Source organism: Gymnoscopelus microlampas (assembly GCF_963454915.1).
Source record: "Gymnoscopelus microlampas genome assembly, chromosome: 14".
Taxonomy (NCBI): domain Eukaryota; kingdom Metazoa; phylum Chordata; class Actinopteri; order Myctophiformes; family Myctophidae; genus Gymnoscopelus; species Gymnoscopelus microlampas.
This window is the reverse complement of record NC_139951.1, coordinates 30,218,976-30,237,629: the sequence shown is the minus strand read 5'-3', so window position 1 is coordinate 30,237,629 and position 18,654 is coordinate 30,218,976. Positions and strand designations below refer to the sequence as shown.

At 44.7% G+C, this 18,654-nt stretch overlaps 1 protein-coding gene across 4 annotated transcripts in view; it reads left to right on the top strand.

Annotated features, from left to right (window-relative positions):
* The window catches only part of LOC311060592 (thyroid hormone receptor alpha-B), a 169,922-nt gene extending 162,301 nt beyond the window's left edge, over positions 1-7,621 (top strand). For all 4 annotated transcript variants that reach the window (XM_084078821.1, XM_084078820.1, XM_084078819.1 and 1 more), the window contains 3 exons: positions 2,578-2,727; positions 4,214-4,472; positions 7,189-7,621. In XM_084078821.1, the coding sequence (XP_083934947.1) occupies positions 2,578-2,727; positions 4,214-4,472; positions 7,189-7,439 (660 nt within the window). In that variant the 3' untranslated portion in view covers positions 7,440-7,621. The remainder of the gene's footprint in view (positions 1-2,577; positions 2,728-4,213; positions 4,473-7,188) is intronic.
* The last annotated feature ends 11,033 nt before the right edge of the window (positions 7,622-18,654 follow it).

Below are 18,654 nucleotides of genomic sequence, written 5' to 3'. Positions count from 1 at the left end.
ATTTGTAGGTACAGTATGGGCCCGTATTAGTTTTTGGTCTTGCTTTAAGCAGATATTGCCCCTGTATGCCTTGTATTCAAATAACTTCATATAAGTATATGTAGTATATATAGTAGATCTCAGCCTCCATTTTTAAATGTCATTCACTGCCATTCATGTTGAAACGGTGGAAACACAATCTACAAGACTTTAAAGTTGAGCTGTATAGGTAATTCACCCTTTTGAAAAAATACTATGCTGTTTATTTTATTCAAATTTACTTTATATCACTAATACAGCTGTTGAGACAAATTCTATTTTTTTTTCACCTTTATTTGACCAGGAATAGTCCCATTGAGATTAAAAATCGTTTTTCAAGGGGGTCCTGGTCAAAACAGCAGCACACAAAGTTTCACTGTAGATGCATGTTAAATATTACTGTCTAGTCTAGTGTACTTAACAAGCCCGCAACCATCCATCACCATCACATTTTGCATTGACTTCCTCCGCCATTGTTTTCACCAGTATTCAGACACTAACCTGGCTCTTCACTTGGAGCGGCCAGTGTGCGCTCTCAGTGCTCTCTGAAGCGTATTTACAAACTCCCTGATTATGACTATGAGCTAATTGTTTTTCTTTAAACAGTGAGTGACACGCAAAGGTTGTCGGCCTTGGGAATCAAACCCGCAACTCGCTGCCAGACTGCATTAGACTGCCTATATGTGGTATCATGTGCCTTAACCACTAGGCCATCGGCATTCGGCACCCACTCAGAATTGTTTATTCAGAAATCGTTGATCTATGTTCTGCATTTGTTGCTGTAGTTGCTCACAGAAAATAGAGTGTTCAGACTGAAACACACATTTAGAAATTAGATTTTAATTGCATTTCAAACCACCTAAGAATGTGGTTAAAATCTGTTTGTTTCTTTTGCTGTTCAGACACGATAATCCAATCTGATTCCAATCTGGATAGCCCAAAAATTGGATTTGGGCTGCCAGTCTGAACATAGCCTTAATACAAGCATGTTATTACCACTGGAGCTGAAACAACAGTCTGACAATGGGTGGGTGAAGGTTTCAAGTGGTGATGAGATGATGGATGACAGGTGTGCTGGTTGAGGGGGGTGAGTCGCTGAGGTGTATAGGATCCAGGTGAGTGAGCAGCAGGATAGGAACACACGCACACACGCACGCACGCACGCACGCACGCACACACACACACACACACACACACACACACACACACACACACACACACACACACACACACACAGACCAACAGGAGACACAGAAGAGAGGGAAACACACAGAAACACAAGATACTGGGTCACGGCCGAGTCCGTGACATTTACTTGCCCTTAAAATAACCAAGCGATTTGTTCACTGACTCATGCCCGCCATGACTCTGTTCTGCAGTTTTCCACTTTGTAGTTATTCTTTCAATCAATGACACTGATTGACTGATTCTGGCCCTTTTGACACCCTGGCTTGTGCAGTTCCACACTTATACACAACAGTTAAAGTGTTGACTTGTTCATGCTGCATACACAGTGAAACGCTCAGAATCTGCTTGGATTGTTGTGCTGGGCCTGATAACGGCTGCTTGTGGCTAGAATTCCCGCAAAACACTGGGTCTAAAGCGGTGTGAAGTGTAATATTTTGATATGAGATAGAGGCATTTCCCACCGGCTACATCTTGAACCTTTCACAGGCCCTGACACGCAGCTGACCCAGCGCTGGCTCCATGTTGTGGTTTTGTTTTCTGAGCTACTCCACTTGAGAAGGTGGCAGCAGTTCAGCAGTCTCTCAAGCTGCTCTCTGGCGCTAGGAACATCACCGCCCCCAGACAAAGAAGCCCCGAGCTTTATGTTGGGGCCTTTGCGTGACAAGAAGTGTACTCAATCAAACATTATTATTCTGATTATTCCAATTTTCTATAATTTCCGGGCTCAGGGGGGCGTAGCGGAGCGATTGACTTCAATCATACAGGGTCATACAGTATGTGATATTTCTCCTGTTGGTTTGTGGGTGTACGGGGGATGCCACTTATTATTACATTACAACATTGGTTCTCAAACCGTTCTGAAACCGTTAAAAATATGTTAGGGTCCATTTGGAACCCCCTCAAGAAACCCAGACGATCCCTGGAAGAGGTCTTTTTTTCTGAGCTTGACCCTGATTCAAATAACTCTGTATGCTCATTCTTTTGCAGACACGCTATATGTCTGCTGACATTTCTCATGGACTTGAGTTCAGTCCTTCAGTTGTGATTCTATTTGATGGATATGTTTATAACACACTCAAATCTCTGGTTACTGTGAATAATGTGGTCAAAGGGATGGTGCGGTTCAAGTGCACAAAGTAACACGAGTTTCCCCCCGCAAACCAGAATAACCTTGTTTTACACCGATTTATTTTATAGTCGCGCAAGTGATATGATGCAACGAGGAGCAAGCCTGTGTGTGCATGCAAACACACACTGTACATAGTCACACTCTTAAGTACACTTATACTGTACTATCAATACACTGAGTTAAATTAAAACCAAGGATTATCCTGTAATTGTACCTGTGTATGTGTTTGTGTCGCTGTACAGCCGGACGACATCGGCCAGTCCCCCGTTACGCCTTCATCAGACGCTGGGGACAAGGTGGACCTCGAGGCCTTCAGCGAGTTCACCAAGATCATCACCCCCGCCATCACACGTGTTGTAGACTTTGCCAAAAAACTGCCCATGTTCTCGGAGGTGAGTTTGTGTGTGTGGGTGAGAGAGAGACAGATGGAGAAGTCAGATGTGTGTTTTTAGGACCAGAGGGAAGGCATCTGTGTCTGTCGGAGCTGCCTGCCCTTTACACACTGACTCCCGCCGTGCGCCATGCATGATGTCTGTCTGTGTGCGTGTGAATGCGTGCGCGCACTGACAGTTGAGGGCTTCATTTCAGGTCAATATCAGCCGCTCGTCCAAAATAGATAACATACGTTAGCTCCTGAGGCTCTCCCATTAAGTTTAACAAAGGAAAATGAAGGTCATTTCTCTGGCATTTCAACTTTTTTGCTGTATTGAAAAAAGCACTGAATCTGTGACCCCAAAATATTGTATTGAACCCCGTTTTTGGCCGCGGGCCAGGGGGGAGGGGTTGCCAGCCGAACGGGAAGGGACGAGGCCAGGGCGCGAAAACAAAAAGAAGACGGAAGGCCGACAGGCCTGCTAATCGCTCCGGCCCCAAGGATGCGTTTTGCAGCCGGGGGGGGGGGAGTTCGTGTCAGTCGGGGCGGCCCGGCCTTAAAGGGGCCTCATGCGCTGGAAAAACGGGCGCCCCTCGTTCCGTTTTTCTCACTTGTACTGGTTTCCCACTTGTACTGTAACATATATACTGTATATACACACAGTACATTACATCATGAAGTCCCTCATATATCCTTTATCACCAAAAAAAAACTAAAACATACAGTATATCTCTGCACTAATCAAAAAAGAAAAAACACCCTAGGGGATCATTGTGTTTGTCAATCTTCATGATTTTCCTGCAGAGAATCAACAGCAAAGCGGCGATGTTTGAGTTAGTAATCAGAGGAGGCGACATGTTATACTGTATCCTGTACGCTGCCCTGCCTTAATTAGCAGCTGCTAATCCTTCCTCTTGTTTGCACTGCTCGTAATGAGCCACCCCGTTTGATTGGATAATTATCAGGGTGTTGAATTGCTGGCTCGACTGCAGCGTGTGCATATGTGTGTGTGTGTGTGGGTTCTACATTCTCGTAGAGGAGAAAATAGCAAGTGTATTTTATGACCATTCATTTTGTTTAGAAATATACGGTGATCGTGATGTTACAGATATTTTGGGGTCATGTACTGCAGGCCCTTGCTCGGTCAGATTACTCATAAATCTTTCTGAAGAGTAAGGGGATCTGGAACAATAAAGATAACGTTGCTCAAATGTACTGTGCGTTAAACACAAAAACTACCGTCCATATCCTGGTATAGCAATTTATCATTTATTCAATATTATTAATAAGTACCAGATTACAAATAGTTGTTATGAAACATAACATACATAACATGGTGGTTAGCAGTTTTGCATAAATCAGTTTTGCATAAATCTTCCACTTTTTGGATATTGTATCTCATATTTGGAATAATATATAATTTTTCTTTTAAGAATTAATAAACAGTTCAGCATGTATTTAAAATGCACTAGTATTTACACTTTCTCTCTGTTGTCTGGGCCCAGCTGCCTTGTGAAGACCAGATCATCTTGCTGAAGGGCTGCTGCATGGAGATCATGTCGCTGCGCGCCGCCGTGCGCTACGACCCCGAGAGCGAGACCCTGACGCTGAGCGGCGAGATGGCAGTGAAGCGTGAGCAGCTGAAGAACGGCGGACTGGGCGTCGTGTCGGACGCCATCTTCGATCTGGGCAAGAGCCTGGCGCAGTTCAACTTGGACGACACGGAAGTGGCCCTGCTGCAGGCCGTGCTGCTGATGAGTTCAGGTCCGTATCAGTGTTGATTTTGACAACACATTTTGATTTTCCATTTAGTTTTAGTAATATTTTAGTCATCTGAAATGTTTTAGTTTTTGTTAGTTTTAGTTGACTAAATATCATAAGATTATAGTCGACTAAATCTACAGTTGATTTAGTCAACTAAAACGTATTTTGGCTGGTGTTGATGGCGCAGTATTGGCTGGATTTGCGCTTGTAGATCTGCTATATTCAGAGCGCAACACCCGAGCGCAACCAAATGGCTTGTCTTTTAGTTCTACTGGATCTCTTCTCCACTCGTCCCTCACTAACATTTTATTCTAGTTTTTATTTGTTGACGAAATTATCAATATATTTAGTCTTAGTTTTAGTCATCGTAGCTTCGTTTTTATTTTGTTTTCGTCAGTGAAAAAAGGTAGTCGACGAACATTTTTCGTCATAGGTTTAGTTGACGAAATCAACACTGGTCCGTATCCACGTCAAAGGGTGGCGTGTTACCGTGGAGGTCAAGCCTGATTTCTGCTTTGTTGTTGTCCGACGGTGGCACTTGCCAAAAAAAAGAATCACTTGGAAATCTGTTACTTTCAGAGCGCAACCACGTTGTACGCTGAATTATAAACAAGGCTTTATGATCAAGGGTTACGGCGGCTCAGTAGGTCAGTTTGCATATCCTGTTGATCCAGACTCAAATCCAATTCATGATCTGTGTCACAGGTAATCCCCTCTCTCTCTCTCTCTCTCTCTCTCCATTCCCTCTGGTTCCTGTCTCTCAATACTGTTCTGTCTCACAAAATGCACAAAAGGGGTCCAGATAACATAATTAGAACTCACAGAGTTTCTTAGTGCCCTTTGTATGCCCTTTGTACGCTAAATGTAAAGCTCCCCAAAGGAATTTCCCATCCCAATTAAGTGACATCTGTGGTCACGGGGCTTGGGCTTTCGTCCCATGCAGCCCTTAGTATTGCTCGCTCACAATGTTGACGATCCAGGAGTCAACATTCATTATACCACTGGACTTCAGTGTAAGTCCTTGTGGAGGCAACCATCAGATAAATGCCTGAAATATAAATGTAAAATGTCAGTCTTCTGCCCTCGTGAGGACACAGTTACTTGCCAGACCGTGTTCCTCATCATTAGTAATCTACTGCCTGCTATACACAGTAGCTGTTGCCAGATCAAGCTGTAATTATGGCCCGAGGACTTGGGAATGAGCTACACGGCTCATGAGCTAAAGCCAGAATGCAGGAGGTCAGTGGTCATGTAACAAAACAAAAAAGGGAAATCCCAGGTATTGAGCTTATAGGTACAGTTAAAAAGCCTTCTTCCTCTATTAGTTTGTGCATTGTGAATTAAACATAGTCCTGTTTTGGCTCTGCCTCGTAGCACAGAACACTTTAATTGAGGTCAAATGTCTCCCATAATATATGGGATTTGGAATAATAAGAGGTATAACAGGAAGGAGGGGGAGTCTGTAAAGGACATTTTTAGCGTTAAACAGGCAGAGATACATAATTCATCCCTCAAGCCTCAAGCTCTCATGTTTGTTTCCTCTTTGTGGAAGAACCCCCCCTTCCTAGGTCTTAGTGGAGGGTTGTATTTCTCTTTGTCTTGTTTAAATGTTTTCTAATTCATGGGTTAAGCAGCCAAATTCACATTTCCCTTCCCCTTTAGGGTCAGAACCAAGTCTGCCTTTTTTCTCTTGCCTCTGATTCTGTTTCCTTCTCGTATGATCAAATAGGGATGGGTAAGAAATCAGCCATGTCCATTATTGATCTGCACAGCCCCCACAGGGCGGGATATGCTGTACAGACATATCACATGCAGCTAGAGGCCATTTCTGGTCCTTGTGAACTCTGCAGTATGTTCTCCGTGGACATGAGAGCGGGTCAAAGGAGTGACGTAACCTTGTCACTCCTTAAGCATGAATGCTGCTGCAGGGCCATTTTAAATTGGGCAAAACACAGTAGGTTTATTGGAGCTAAATCTGGTCTCAGACTGCAAAAAGAAACCACATTAAGCAGCGTGCCAAAGACGCTGAAAAGTGGATTGGAATGCACTTGAAATCTGCAGACCTTGTCCGGCATGTTTCACTCCATTTAGCCTGGTCTGTGTGCGTCCTTTTAAAGAGTACCGTCAAGGAGCTCACTTTTGACATTTTAGTGTGTTGAAGCTCATAGCCGTACTTAATTATATCCGACCAATACTGTTATTATTCTATATAAATGTGGCTCAGTATTTTGCAGAGAGTTCTGGGTGATAGCATTCAGTATTCAGCTTTCTCAGATGTTCTGCGTAGCCATACGATATGCCAATTGTCCATTAATGGACGACAGTTATGGCTGAGCTGCCCATGCAGTCTGTAGTGACCATGGGAACTTTAATTAGGACTTGTGGATGGATTCACTGAGCTGGTCATTCATGACGACTTGAACAAATGCAATTTGGCACGGGGTCCCTCTGGGAGGGATGGTCAGGGTCATCTTATGAATTCATAATAAGCACACATTTGCTTGTTCACTTATGCGTTGATGTACAAATGTTTTAATGCTGTCCATCTCCTCATCTCCCTCCTCCTCCGTCCCCCTCCGACCAAACCTCCTGCCCTCCCTTCCTCATTTCTCCCCGCTCCAATCACCTCCTCTCTGCTCCTCCCTCACACTCTCTTCCTCTCTCTCTCTCTCTCTGTCCCTTCCTCTCCCCCTCTCCCCCCCCCCCCCCACTGCAGACCGCTCCGGCCTGACCTGCGTGGACAAGATCGAGAAGTGCCAGGAGACGTACCTGCTGGCGTTTGAGCACTACATCAACTACCGCAAGCACAACATTCCCCACTTCTGGCCCAAGCTGCTCATGAAGGTGACAGACCTGCGCATGATCGGCGCCTGCCACGCCAGCCGCTTCCTCCACATGAAGGTGGAGTGTCCCAACGAACTCTTCCCCCCGCTCTTCCTGGAGGTCTTCGAGGACCAGGAAGTGTGAACACGCCTCTCTTCTCCCTATACTCCTCCTCATCCAACCGAACCGAGCGACCGACTGACCGCCGGCCGACCGACCGAACCGACCGACCACAACCGAACAAGGAAGTTGGGAGGGCGAATTTTCGAAAAGGAAGGCACTGTCGTCGGTTTATTTTTTTCTTGGTTTCTTTTTCGTGTTTTTTTCTGGGGGGTGCGAGGCGCGGGAGGGAGGGTGGGAGGGGAGAGCCTTCACACCAGCAACCAGCAGGAGAGTTGAGAAAAAAAAAAGGATTTTGTTTTTTAACTCCTCCCTCCGTCCTCCTCTCCTTCTTCCTCCTTTCGCCCCGCTTTTTAAAGACCCGATTGGGGGCCCTTCTGTCTGAGCATGATGTCTTATATATAGTGAGAGTTGCAGCCATTTGCCAAGACACATACATAGAGAAAAACACACGTACACACACACACACACACACACACACACACACACACACACACACACACACACACACACACACACACACACACACTTACACAGCCACCTCAACTCCTCAGTGTGGTGCCCTACCTGGAGCTATACAGGGGCTTGAAATCTGTTTTCTAGAAATACAACTAAAACTAAAATGAAGAACCTGGTACCAGACCCTCACCTACCCCATCCAAGGGGGTCGGTCAGCACCTCTCAGTGTTAAACTCTGAATTAATGTCAGACAAAAATTTAGAGGACACAGTCAAACAAGGAATGACACACACACACACAGTATAAATATACGTACTGTAAATACGTACCTGTATACAGGCGTGCGCAAGCGATAGTCCTTCTTTTCCTGTTTGAGCAGATGCTTAAAGCATTACTCTGGCGTAAGACGACCACAGTAGAGCGAAGCTACCACATTTAATAATAATCAACTCCTCAACTCTTAACTGAGCCGTTTTAACTGTTTTTGTTTTGGAGCAGTGAGCCTTTTTTTTGTTCTGTCTTCAAAATAGAATCCCAGTTAGAACCCGGTGCTATATTTATAAAGGCTACTCCAATTCTATGAATCTGTGTCGTCTACCTTTTGGGGAAAAAAAAAGAAAAAAAAGAAAAAACGAAAACGGAGAAAAAAATAAAATAAATGGCAGACCATGGCTCCGTAACTACCTTCAATTCTGTCATTGGACCGGCTCCTGTGACACACACACACACACACACACACACACACACACACACACACACACACACACACACTGGGTAGACTTGCCTTGTCATTGCATGCACTGCTCGTGCCAGCAGCAGGACCCGTTATGAATGACAATTGGGCCCTTCTCGCCGCAAGGAAAGTCACCACAGTGACTGACTGAAAGAGAGAAGGGAGTGGGGGGCGGGAAGCAGGGAGTGAGTGGGAAGATGAAGGGAGAACAGGGAGTAGGAAGATGGGAACATGAAACAAGCGTTTGTGAGATTTAATAGCTGGATGGGAGATTCTGGGCCAGAAGTCAGAAGTCTGTGCTGACTTCTTCCACGCCCAGCCTCCAAGGAGGGTTTGAATAGCAGCAAGCAGGAGCAAGGCAGGGAAGCTCATCTTACACACACAAACACACACAACACACACAAACACGCACGTGCGCATACAAACACACAAGAAAATTCTACCTTTCTGTCTTTTTCTCTCTCTCTTCTCGGTCTCTCTCTAATTCGATCTCTCTCTCACACACACACACACACACACACACACACACACACACACACACACACACACACACACACACACACACACACACACACACACACACACACACACACACACACACACACACACACACACACACACAGTATCACCTCAGTATAACGTGAATGCCTCATTTTACTGTATGCACTGCACTGCAGTGATTATATATATATATATACATACATATATATATATATATATATATATATATATATATATGAATATATATATATATATATATATATATATATATTATATGAATATAGCCCTAACCTGCAGGGTTTGTTTTTAAGAGTCCTCTCTTGTCGGACTCAGCTCAGTGTGAGCCCCTCCAGGCTTCCGTACACATCTGCCTTTTTTTTTACAGCGGGCATCACTGAGAGCAGGCAGGCAAAAGGCCAAGATGGCTGCCATTTACCTCAAAGTGGGCACACCCCCAGGCTGGGGCAGCAACACTGCCCCTGTGGCATCAGGCGTCTACCTCACCTCTCTGGACACAGGGCAGCTGCCCACAGCCTCCATACTCTACAACACACACACACACACACACACACACACACACACACACACACACACACACACACACACACACACACACACACACACACACACACACACACACACACACGTACATGTACATACAAACAGATACACTTCACGTGTTTATCGGCATGTTTATAGTAACACACAAATGTGCATCATTTTGCATGGATGCAGCAGTAGATGTACAAAAGAACACAGACACAACCTCAGTGCTATGACTCAGTCGAAACAAAATACCACTGAAGACAGGAGGGCCGGCCGTTCCCCCGAGGCGTCTCAGTGTCGCTAGCTGGCCTCAGGGAATGGTACCCATTTCATTCGGGTTCGGTCTTTTTTTCTCCTTTTTTTTGTTTTTGTTTTGTTATACGGGACCAAGTGTCATCTTTTGGAATTTGGAATCCCTTTCTTTTCTGTCAAAACAGAAGCGGTCTCGCAGAAGCAAACGAAAGACACTTTGGATGTACTGCCCAGCATGCCGCCTAGCGTAACACGTAGCTGGAGGAAAGATATCGAGGAACTGAGAACCCCACCCCCCTTTGCCCCTTAAGGTGGTCACGCCCAGGGAATTAGGGTGGATTGAGGAGGGCACTTACGCTCGTACCAGAACGATGACCAACCGCAGAATTTCGACAGTGTCGTCGTGGAGGTGAGCTCTCTTACATGCATGGACAGTGTGTTAGACACAAACATTTTGGAACGTTGCAACCGAATCGCCGGCATCTTCAGTGGTAACTCATCAGCTTTCCGGGTCTCATGCACTTTACCGGTGCTCGTCTCCGCGGCGACAGTTTCGAACATTCAGTGGCACGGATTTCAAGTGTACTGGCAAAACTGTTGTTGAGCTTGAACAACCATTCAAGAATGTGGATTAGAAAATGAACTGAGAAATAGACACAAGACTAAAAATCTGTTACTTTCAATGCCAAGCAGTAGTTTATGAAACTGGGCAATGGGACAGGGTGGGTGTTCAGCACCACCCCTCTGAAGTACCAATGTGGAGGAAACGTGCAGAGTGTTGAGTGACACTGGGAGGAGACCGAGATCAGACCTCAGAGCCCTCTGGTGGGAGCATCACCCCGACTGACTCTCCTGCCCCCCCCTCGCCACACACACCTCCCACCCCCACCCACCCAGCTCACCATCCATCACTCACTCTGCCCCGCCCTGTGAGTCCTGCCTCCTCTCCGCTCAGACAATACCCCATTCTTGTGGAGCCTAGCTCTCAACAGACCGCACCCCACACCACCTCATTGTTATTGTCACGACTCCTCCCCAGCCAGGCTGGTGGGGAGTTTTTGCACTACTGCAGTGGTCCTCAACCCCCCCCACCCCCCCCCCATCTGAAATATTGTACCTGACCTCCTGTCTGTAGACTAAAGCATGCCCCTCATCCTGTCCCTGACCCGCTCTGTCTAACAGAGGCTCGCTGACGCCAGTGGGCTCGGTCCCAGAACCTGTCATGTTGTCAGTATTAGACCAACAGCAAACCTGCGCCTTTCCCCGTGAACTCCAGGGGCGGAGGAGGACAGAGGAGGGCAGGGGGAACGGGGAGTGAGGGGTGCACACCAAGGCACTCTCTGTCTTCGCAGCAGGGTCGGCCCAGGAACATTTCAAACACTCTGCCCCTCCCAGAAACAGCCCCCCCCCCCCCCCCCCTTCTACCTATCCGTGCTTGGGAGACCCGTGAGTCGGCCCTAGCATCACTGACACCAAACACGGAATCCAGGCCGCTCCCTTGTGAGACAAGGCTGGCCATAGGCGCCCTGCAGAGCGGCGCCACCACCGAATGAATGTGAACGTCAAAGCAGCAGCAGTGGGAGAGAGAGGTAGAGAGAATGTGAGTGTGCAAGAGAGAGAGAGAGAGACAAGAGAGCGCTTGGACAGACAGAAGGTCAAGGGCCTCGGCCCTCACCTCCATCGCAGACGCAGACACGCGTCGGAGGAGGCGGGGTTACGCAGGACAGTCGTTTAGACACTATTACGAACACTCTGGATACGGGAGGGGGGTGTAGACATGGTCTCGTCCCCCTCACCCCTCCTCCAAGCATACCCCGCCCTTCGTCTCCTTCAAAGGAGGGCCTCCAACTTCACGTGGTGATGGAGAGCCAAGATCCCTCCCCCCGGGACCCACCGCCGCTGGGATTCAATTCCAACCTGTTTTTTCGGGGTGGGAAAAAAAATACTTGTGTAAATGACTAAAAAGATCTTGCAATAGTGATGTCCTTCGTTCTCGTGAGCTGACTGGGTATGTGTGAGTGAAAAATAGGGGTTAAAATGCTGCTTTACCTTCTGAGTCTGATTTAGATTAAGAAAAAAAGATATATAAAATGATTATAAACCCATAAAACAAAATGAAAAGATGACTTTTTTAAAGACTCCAGAACAAAAGGCTTGGAGTTTGAGCTATTTTGTTTTGTTTTTGTTTTTTTTCATTTTATCAAATGTTTTTTCTTTTCTTGTTTTAGTTTTTTTATGCTTAAACTGCTCTGTGTAAAAGAGAAAAAACAACAGCCGTAGTCACTTTGACCATGCGTGCAGTGTAACATAGAAACCTATTTCACTTCTTTTACACATCATCTATATCTGTGTTGATAAGCCAACTGCTCTGTCGTTTGTGTATCTGTCCGATTGTCCGTCCCCTTTTATCAAGAGGAATTTACAACCAACAAAACAGGAATATTTTCTTTTTTTTATATATATATATTTTGTTTCCTTTTTTTAAATGAACGAAGACTTTGGGGAAAAAAACACAAACAGGAAAAATAATGCAACAGAAACTGAAAATACAAAAAAAGAAAACTGAAATACAATCTTGTCATACCTCACACAACACAAAACTCAAAGGAACGTGGGAGGAGTCACACTTTGCAGGCACATGTGAAAAGATTAATAGATATAGATATACTATATATATATATATAGATATATATATATAGGACAAAATGTACGTAAAAGGTAAAATGTGCATGTGGCGCGTATGCATCAGTAATAGTTGCAAAGAGTTCCTTCCCTTAAACACTGGTGCTCTTTAACCTTGAATAATTTGTTCTTGGGCGATAGAGGGGCGCGACAGAAACATCCAGAAGATGCCCTGGCATCATTGAGATTCTCTTAGTCACGTGGGATCCCGCATAAATGGTGCAGTACATGCAGAGTAAGGTGGTAAAGTTAAATGTGAATCGCCCGGAGTTAAAGGGACAGCGGCTCTTTGTAATGGCTGAGTGCTTTATGGTATTGAATGTAGCTGACAGGAATGGGGCTGGAGTTGAACCAGCACCCACAACCTTACTTCCACACACCAGCAGAACGGACAGTGGTAGAACTTACACACCAACAAACAGACAATATATTGCCACCATCTGCAAGGTGCAATACTATGTTCTGTATTTTTTCTTTTTCTTCTTTTTGTATGTTTTTCTTTCTTTTTATTTTTTATTTTCGGTTGATTTTCCTTTTCTTTTCCTTTTGGCCATAACCAAGGATGTAAATACAAAAGAAAAAAATACAAGGAAAATGAAAGATAAAATCAGTTTATGTAAAACCATATGCAACACTCTCAAATGACCAGATATGGTGGCAGATAACATTAACAACAAAAAAAACACACAAAAAAAACCTTTGTCCGCTCCATCCCACCAACCTGTAAAGTAAGACGAGAAAAAAAAATCTTTGCAAAGTAATGTGTAATGCTACATACATCTGTACGTGTGCGTGTGTGCACTCCCACACTCGCATGCTGATCCATTATACAGAAAGTGCCCCGTGACATGAATCATACGACCCTGTGCCTCCTCTTGTTTTGCAAAGAGATAGCTACCCACCCAATCACCCCCCCCCCCCCCCATATACTTTGGCCACAACATGCAACATGTGACACAGGAATGCCCACAGTGTGTGCGTTCACCTATGGAAACACAGTGAGCTCTACCTGGCTATTGATGTGAGTGGCGTTGCCGGCAGCCATGTTGGGTCAAAGGTCAGGAAGGCAACAGGGGCACTCCGTTGTTACAGGGATTTTGTAGTGGGAGGGAAATAAGACCATGGGGGAGGTAAAAACCTGGTTAGGCCTGAACCTCAGCTAACCTGGCCCTGGCACGCCCAAATATCATAGTCGGGGAAAAGTGCAAAACGGACACCCCCTACCCCCCCTCCTTCCCAATCCGTCCCTAGCCACCCCTCCGTAGCAGTCTTATCCTGGTTCAATCTAACATGTTGACCCATTGGACGAGATTGTCTGTGACGTTTTTGGTTTTATGGTTGTGTTTGGTTACCTGCCCACCCTCTCCCAATGCCAAATGTAGAGTTTGTGAAGACATGCAAGTAGCAAGATGTCTATGCAATTTCCCTCCAAAACAGTTCATGGTTAACTGCGAACTGCTCCAGCAGTCTCGTTGCCACAGTGATTGGACAAAGTCTATTTTCAACCTGACACACCTGTATCCCTAAGGTCCTTTGTTTGGCCTGGAATTAGACCCTTGCTACTTAGTGTGAGCGAGGCTCAAGATGGCTCACACAGGCTGGTCCCCTAAGTCAGTTCACCAGCTGGTCCCTGGGGTCCAGCCCTGCGGTCGTCAACTCTTTGAGACAGTCCAGGTCCCAGAAAACGTGTCGGTGGGGTGGCAGGCAGTGGTGGACAAAGTACCCAACTCCAGTGCTTGAGTATAGATATTCCTTGTCAAATATTACTCAACTACCAAGTGAAAGTTGCTCTGTCAAATTTGTACTCGTTAAACTACTGGAGTACTTGCTTTAAAAAAAATACTTAAGCATTCAAAAGTACATGCTTTTAAAAATACTTGAGTATTCAAAAGTACAAATTACAAAGTATATTTTATGTTTAATGTCAATGCATTGCTGTATTGGAATTCAAATTTTCAAATTCAATAATAGTGAAAATAGCAGATCGACAAGCGGTGTGAGTTTGCAGATCGGCTATTTTCACTGGGGCTTAAGTAGTTCATTCATAACATACTTTTTCCCTTCGTACAAATGTAGTGCAATCAAAAGTACAATATTTGTTTTTGAAATGTAGTGGAGTGAAAGTCATACATATCCAAAAATACAAATACTCAAGTAAAGTACAGATACTCAAGTGAATGTACTTAGTTACTGTCCACCACTGGTGCCAGGGATGATGTTGTGGAGGATGAGATGTGCTGTTTTTGTAAACTGCTCCGAAAGTGGTGTGTGTGTGTGTGTGTGTGTGTGTGTTGGTGTTTATATGTGTGTGTCTATGTTTAGGTATTATTTGTGTGTACTCAATCCAGTGCTCTCATTGGTCGGTGGGTCAGTGCTAGAAAAGACCACACAGCCTTAAATTTCAAGGCTCGGGCTAAGCCCTAAATCCTGTCACGCCATCAGAAATATATGTAACGCTAGTTGAGCTTTAAGGATTTAATCCCATGGCCAAATGAATGTAACGTCAGAATATCCTTAATAGGTAGTGAGCGGCATTGCTTAGCAAGATGCATGTGATGTGTGCAGTGGTACACCTGACTTGCAGTCAAAAGCCAATGCACCGATGAACAATCAATGAGCGAACTGTGTCACCTTGGAGAAAATTGCATCTTAAACCGATTGGTTACCGATTCTTAAGGCACTTATTTGAGATGCACTTTGAAAACCCCAAACCCAGCATTTGAGGAAAAATCTTAAGTGAATAATGATTGTGACAAGATGAAAGAAAAAAAATTGCCAAATGGCTCTTGCACAATTTAAAAGTTACTGTTTGAATTCCCTGAATGATTGAAATTAAATCAGCTGCCACTTGGAGGCAAAGGTAGTCTAAATTTTGGAAGTTGAAAGTATTATTATTATTTTTTAGTGAAGTGCAATAAGCGAATGAGTGAGTGACACTTTTGTAGTTTTACTAGTCATGTCCGACCCCTTTTCTTACAATTTTGTTTAAAAAACATTATTTAGCTTGTTGGTTTTCAGACGCATCCACCTATGAGAGCATCACTTAGGACACAGCCTCACTTCACAAACACACAAACACACACAGTGCACAAACGTGCACAGACCGCTTTTTATGACTGGGTAAAGAAAGCTATTGAAGGATTCTCTCAGGTAAAAGAACATTTTCTAATAAATGATGATAAATCTTAGATGAACCACCATTGTTAGCTCATCTTTATTTGTCTTCTGGAGAATGAGCATTGTTTCCCTTTTTGTGTTCTGTGGTCCTTTTCTTTTGATTTCTCATATCCTGTCCTGACAAATCAAGAGTCAGTGAATGTGTACACTGTAGACCTCCTGGTCTTGAGTGATTATAGCCGAGCATCTACTGCGTACACACAGATACAGTTCCATGTTTTCCCTCATTGCTCTCTAAAATCTAAATGAGAAAATATTTCATGGTGTGTGAGAGAAACGATGTGTACCGTATGCCCGTCTTTTAATTTGAATCTTTTTGCCTTTGTTTTATTCGAATGCGTGTTTGTGAGTTGTGTTTGCGTGGGTTTTGGCGGTGCACACTGTGAAAACACACAGAAAACATTTTAATTATTTCCTTTATTTGGGCCAGCTTAACACCTTCATTTTAATAATCCAGCTTCGCCATGTGATGCTGAATAAATCACGTATTTTTCCGCCTCTTCTCATAAAACACATGCTGAGTGTACAAAAGCAATTTTCGGCCCCCACAGTCAGCGGATTCCTGTTTGATATTCTGGTCTATGCGCTTTCTCCCGTTACGGTCAAAGTGCCAGCAGCAATACCCTGCTCTCTCTTGCCCAGTTGGCTCATGGTATACATGCATGGCTCCCATCCAAGCAGGCAACATTCCCCCAAGGCAGAGCAACAAGCTTTGTTCCTCTGTCCACAGGCCTGTTCTATTTTGGTGTGCTTAACTGGCTAAGACTATTGCGATGTACTGCAAGCTTGGTATGGCTGACATTAAAAGCTGTGCGTGTATATATGTGTGTGCATGCGAACGTTTAAGACTCTTATGTTCACGTGAGAACTGTCGTTCTGTGTGTGTGTGTGTGTGTGTGTGTGTGTGTGTCCGTGTATGTGTGAGGGTTCGGCTTTGAACGTTTGTTGTGCTGATATCTGACCGACCTGCTTTGCCCCCCCCCCCCAACCCCCCTCCCCAAAGAAAAAAGAAGAACCCCGGAAGCACCCTTTGAGGCCGCACCACGAGACAAGGCCGCTGTGAAACAGAGCCTCGTCACTGACTTGTATTATTTCCCTTGAAGAATGTAACCAATATTGTGTTGGGTAGGCTTGCGGGTGGAGAGAGTTAAGAGTAGGGGGTGGGGATCTTGGGAACTATTTGGGGGGAGTGAAAGACACTAGAACAGAATGCAAGCGTGGGTAAGACTTTAAAGGAGAGGGGGGCTGGAGTGACTCTTGGCCTGCAAATAGAAAGCAGACTGTTTCTTGTGGTACAGAGGGAACTGGTTCTTTTGTTGGCATTTGAGGCTTTTTTTGCCTCTAAAATGGCGGCCTTATTGATTGCATTTTGAATCCTTCCTCTGACTGTGGGATTGCCCTGCCTTGTTACATACAGTGATAGAGGGTTGGCGTGGACATTCACAAAACACATGCAGCACAGTAGTCTTCATTAGTGTGCGGGATTGTACGAGGAGAAAACTCCCATGAGTGAGTTTAGGTTATTGTTACACGCTGTATTAAATTACAAAATCTAAGCCAATATCCCCCCTTAGCATAACCCTCTGGTGGAATCGTGAACAGTTGAGAAAACGTAAACTGTTAAAACCCTATATACTTTATAGTGAAAATAGACGATCTACTTCTACTGTATAAGATCACAACGCATTGCGATGCGACACATTGTGAGGTTGTAGATAGGCTATTTTCCCTGTTTGTGACATTTGATTTGACATTTAAAAAAATGTGCCCAAAATAGGGACATCAGCATTAATGTGGTTAACTTTGTTAACTTAGCTGAGCAAAGTCAAAGTGCCATGCTGGCATATTAGCATCAGCACTGTCTATAGAAAAGGAGAATCATGTACGTATTACTGTAGCCTGTGTGTGATTCTGTGTTGTGCGGTACTTGTGACTGTTAATTATTGACTGTTGTTTTGTTAGCCCCCATCTGTATGATGTTCTTTCTGTGGCCATTCTAGAGACTGCAATTGAACAGACAACTGTATTTTTCAGTGTAATCGCACTATGACCCCTGCTTATAGCACAGAAAGCTCTATTCACTGACCCGCACTATGGACTGGACATTACACCCTAACTCAGGCTTGGATAGCTGTGATCTCGATGGCATATGAAGACCTTAGGATTAGCTCTAAGGGGACAATAAAATTGACCCGTTTTGAGACACTTGCCTACCAGACCAAATTTAGCCAGAGAGAGAATTAGTAGCACTTATAGTTAGCCTTGTGAGAGACGACTAGCGTAATGAATTGATTGGCGTAGTGCTGCTTTGAATACCTACGTATGTACTATGTCTGTTGAGATTTATAAAGATAGGGGTATTTTTGTAAGAGGGTGGGAGGTGACATGCCTAGACAGCAAAGAATGTAATCAAATTAGCTAATCTATTAGAAACTTAATCAGTCAGAGGTGGAGGGGCAATATTTTTTGATGACTAGATAATGAGTTGTGTGAGCAGAATAATAGTGTTTGTTAGGCGATCTGTGTTTATGAATTGATATGCAATGTTTGTCAGTTTGAAAAACGGGTTTTTGAATCGGTTCGGAAATGCTCAGGTTCGAAAGGCCAGCCTCGAAGGGTGCTCCCTCTCCTCCCTCTCCCCCAACCTCTATATTTTCCACACGCTGTCTCCTGTATTGTCCATGGGCTCTGCTCATTCAAGTACCCACGAAGCACACATCACCGTCTCTGCTCCGTCGGCACATACGCAAGCCCCTCAGATATGCGAAAACCAAATGCTCTCTGCTCAGAGCTAGCTTCAAAACCTAGCAAAAGGGATCAAACGATTCACGTCTTTCCAGTCCGTATCAGGTCCATGTAATTCTGAACGAACGGCACCATAAACACACC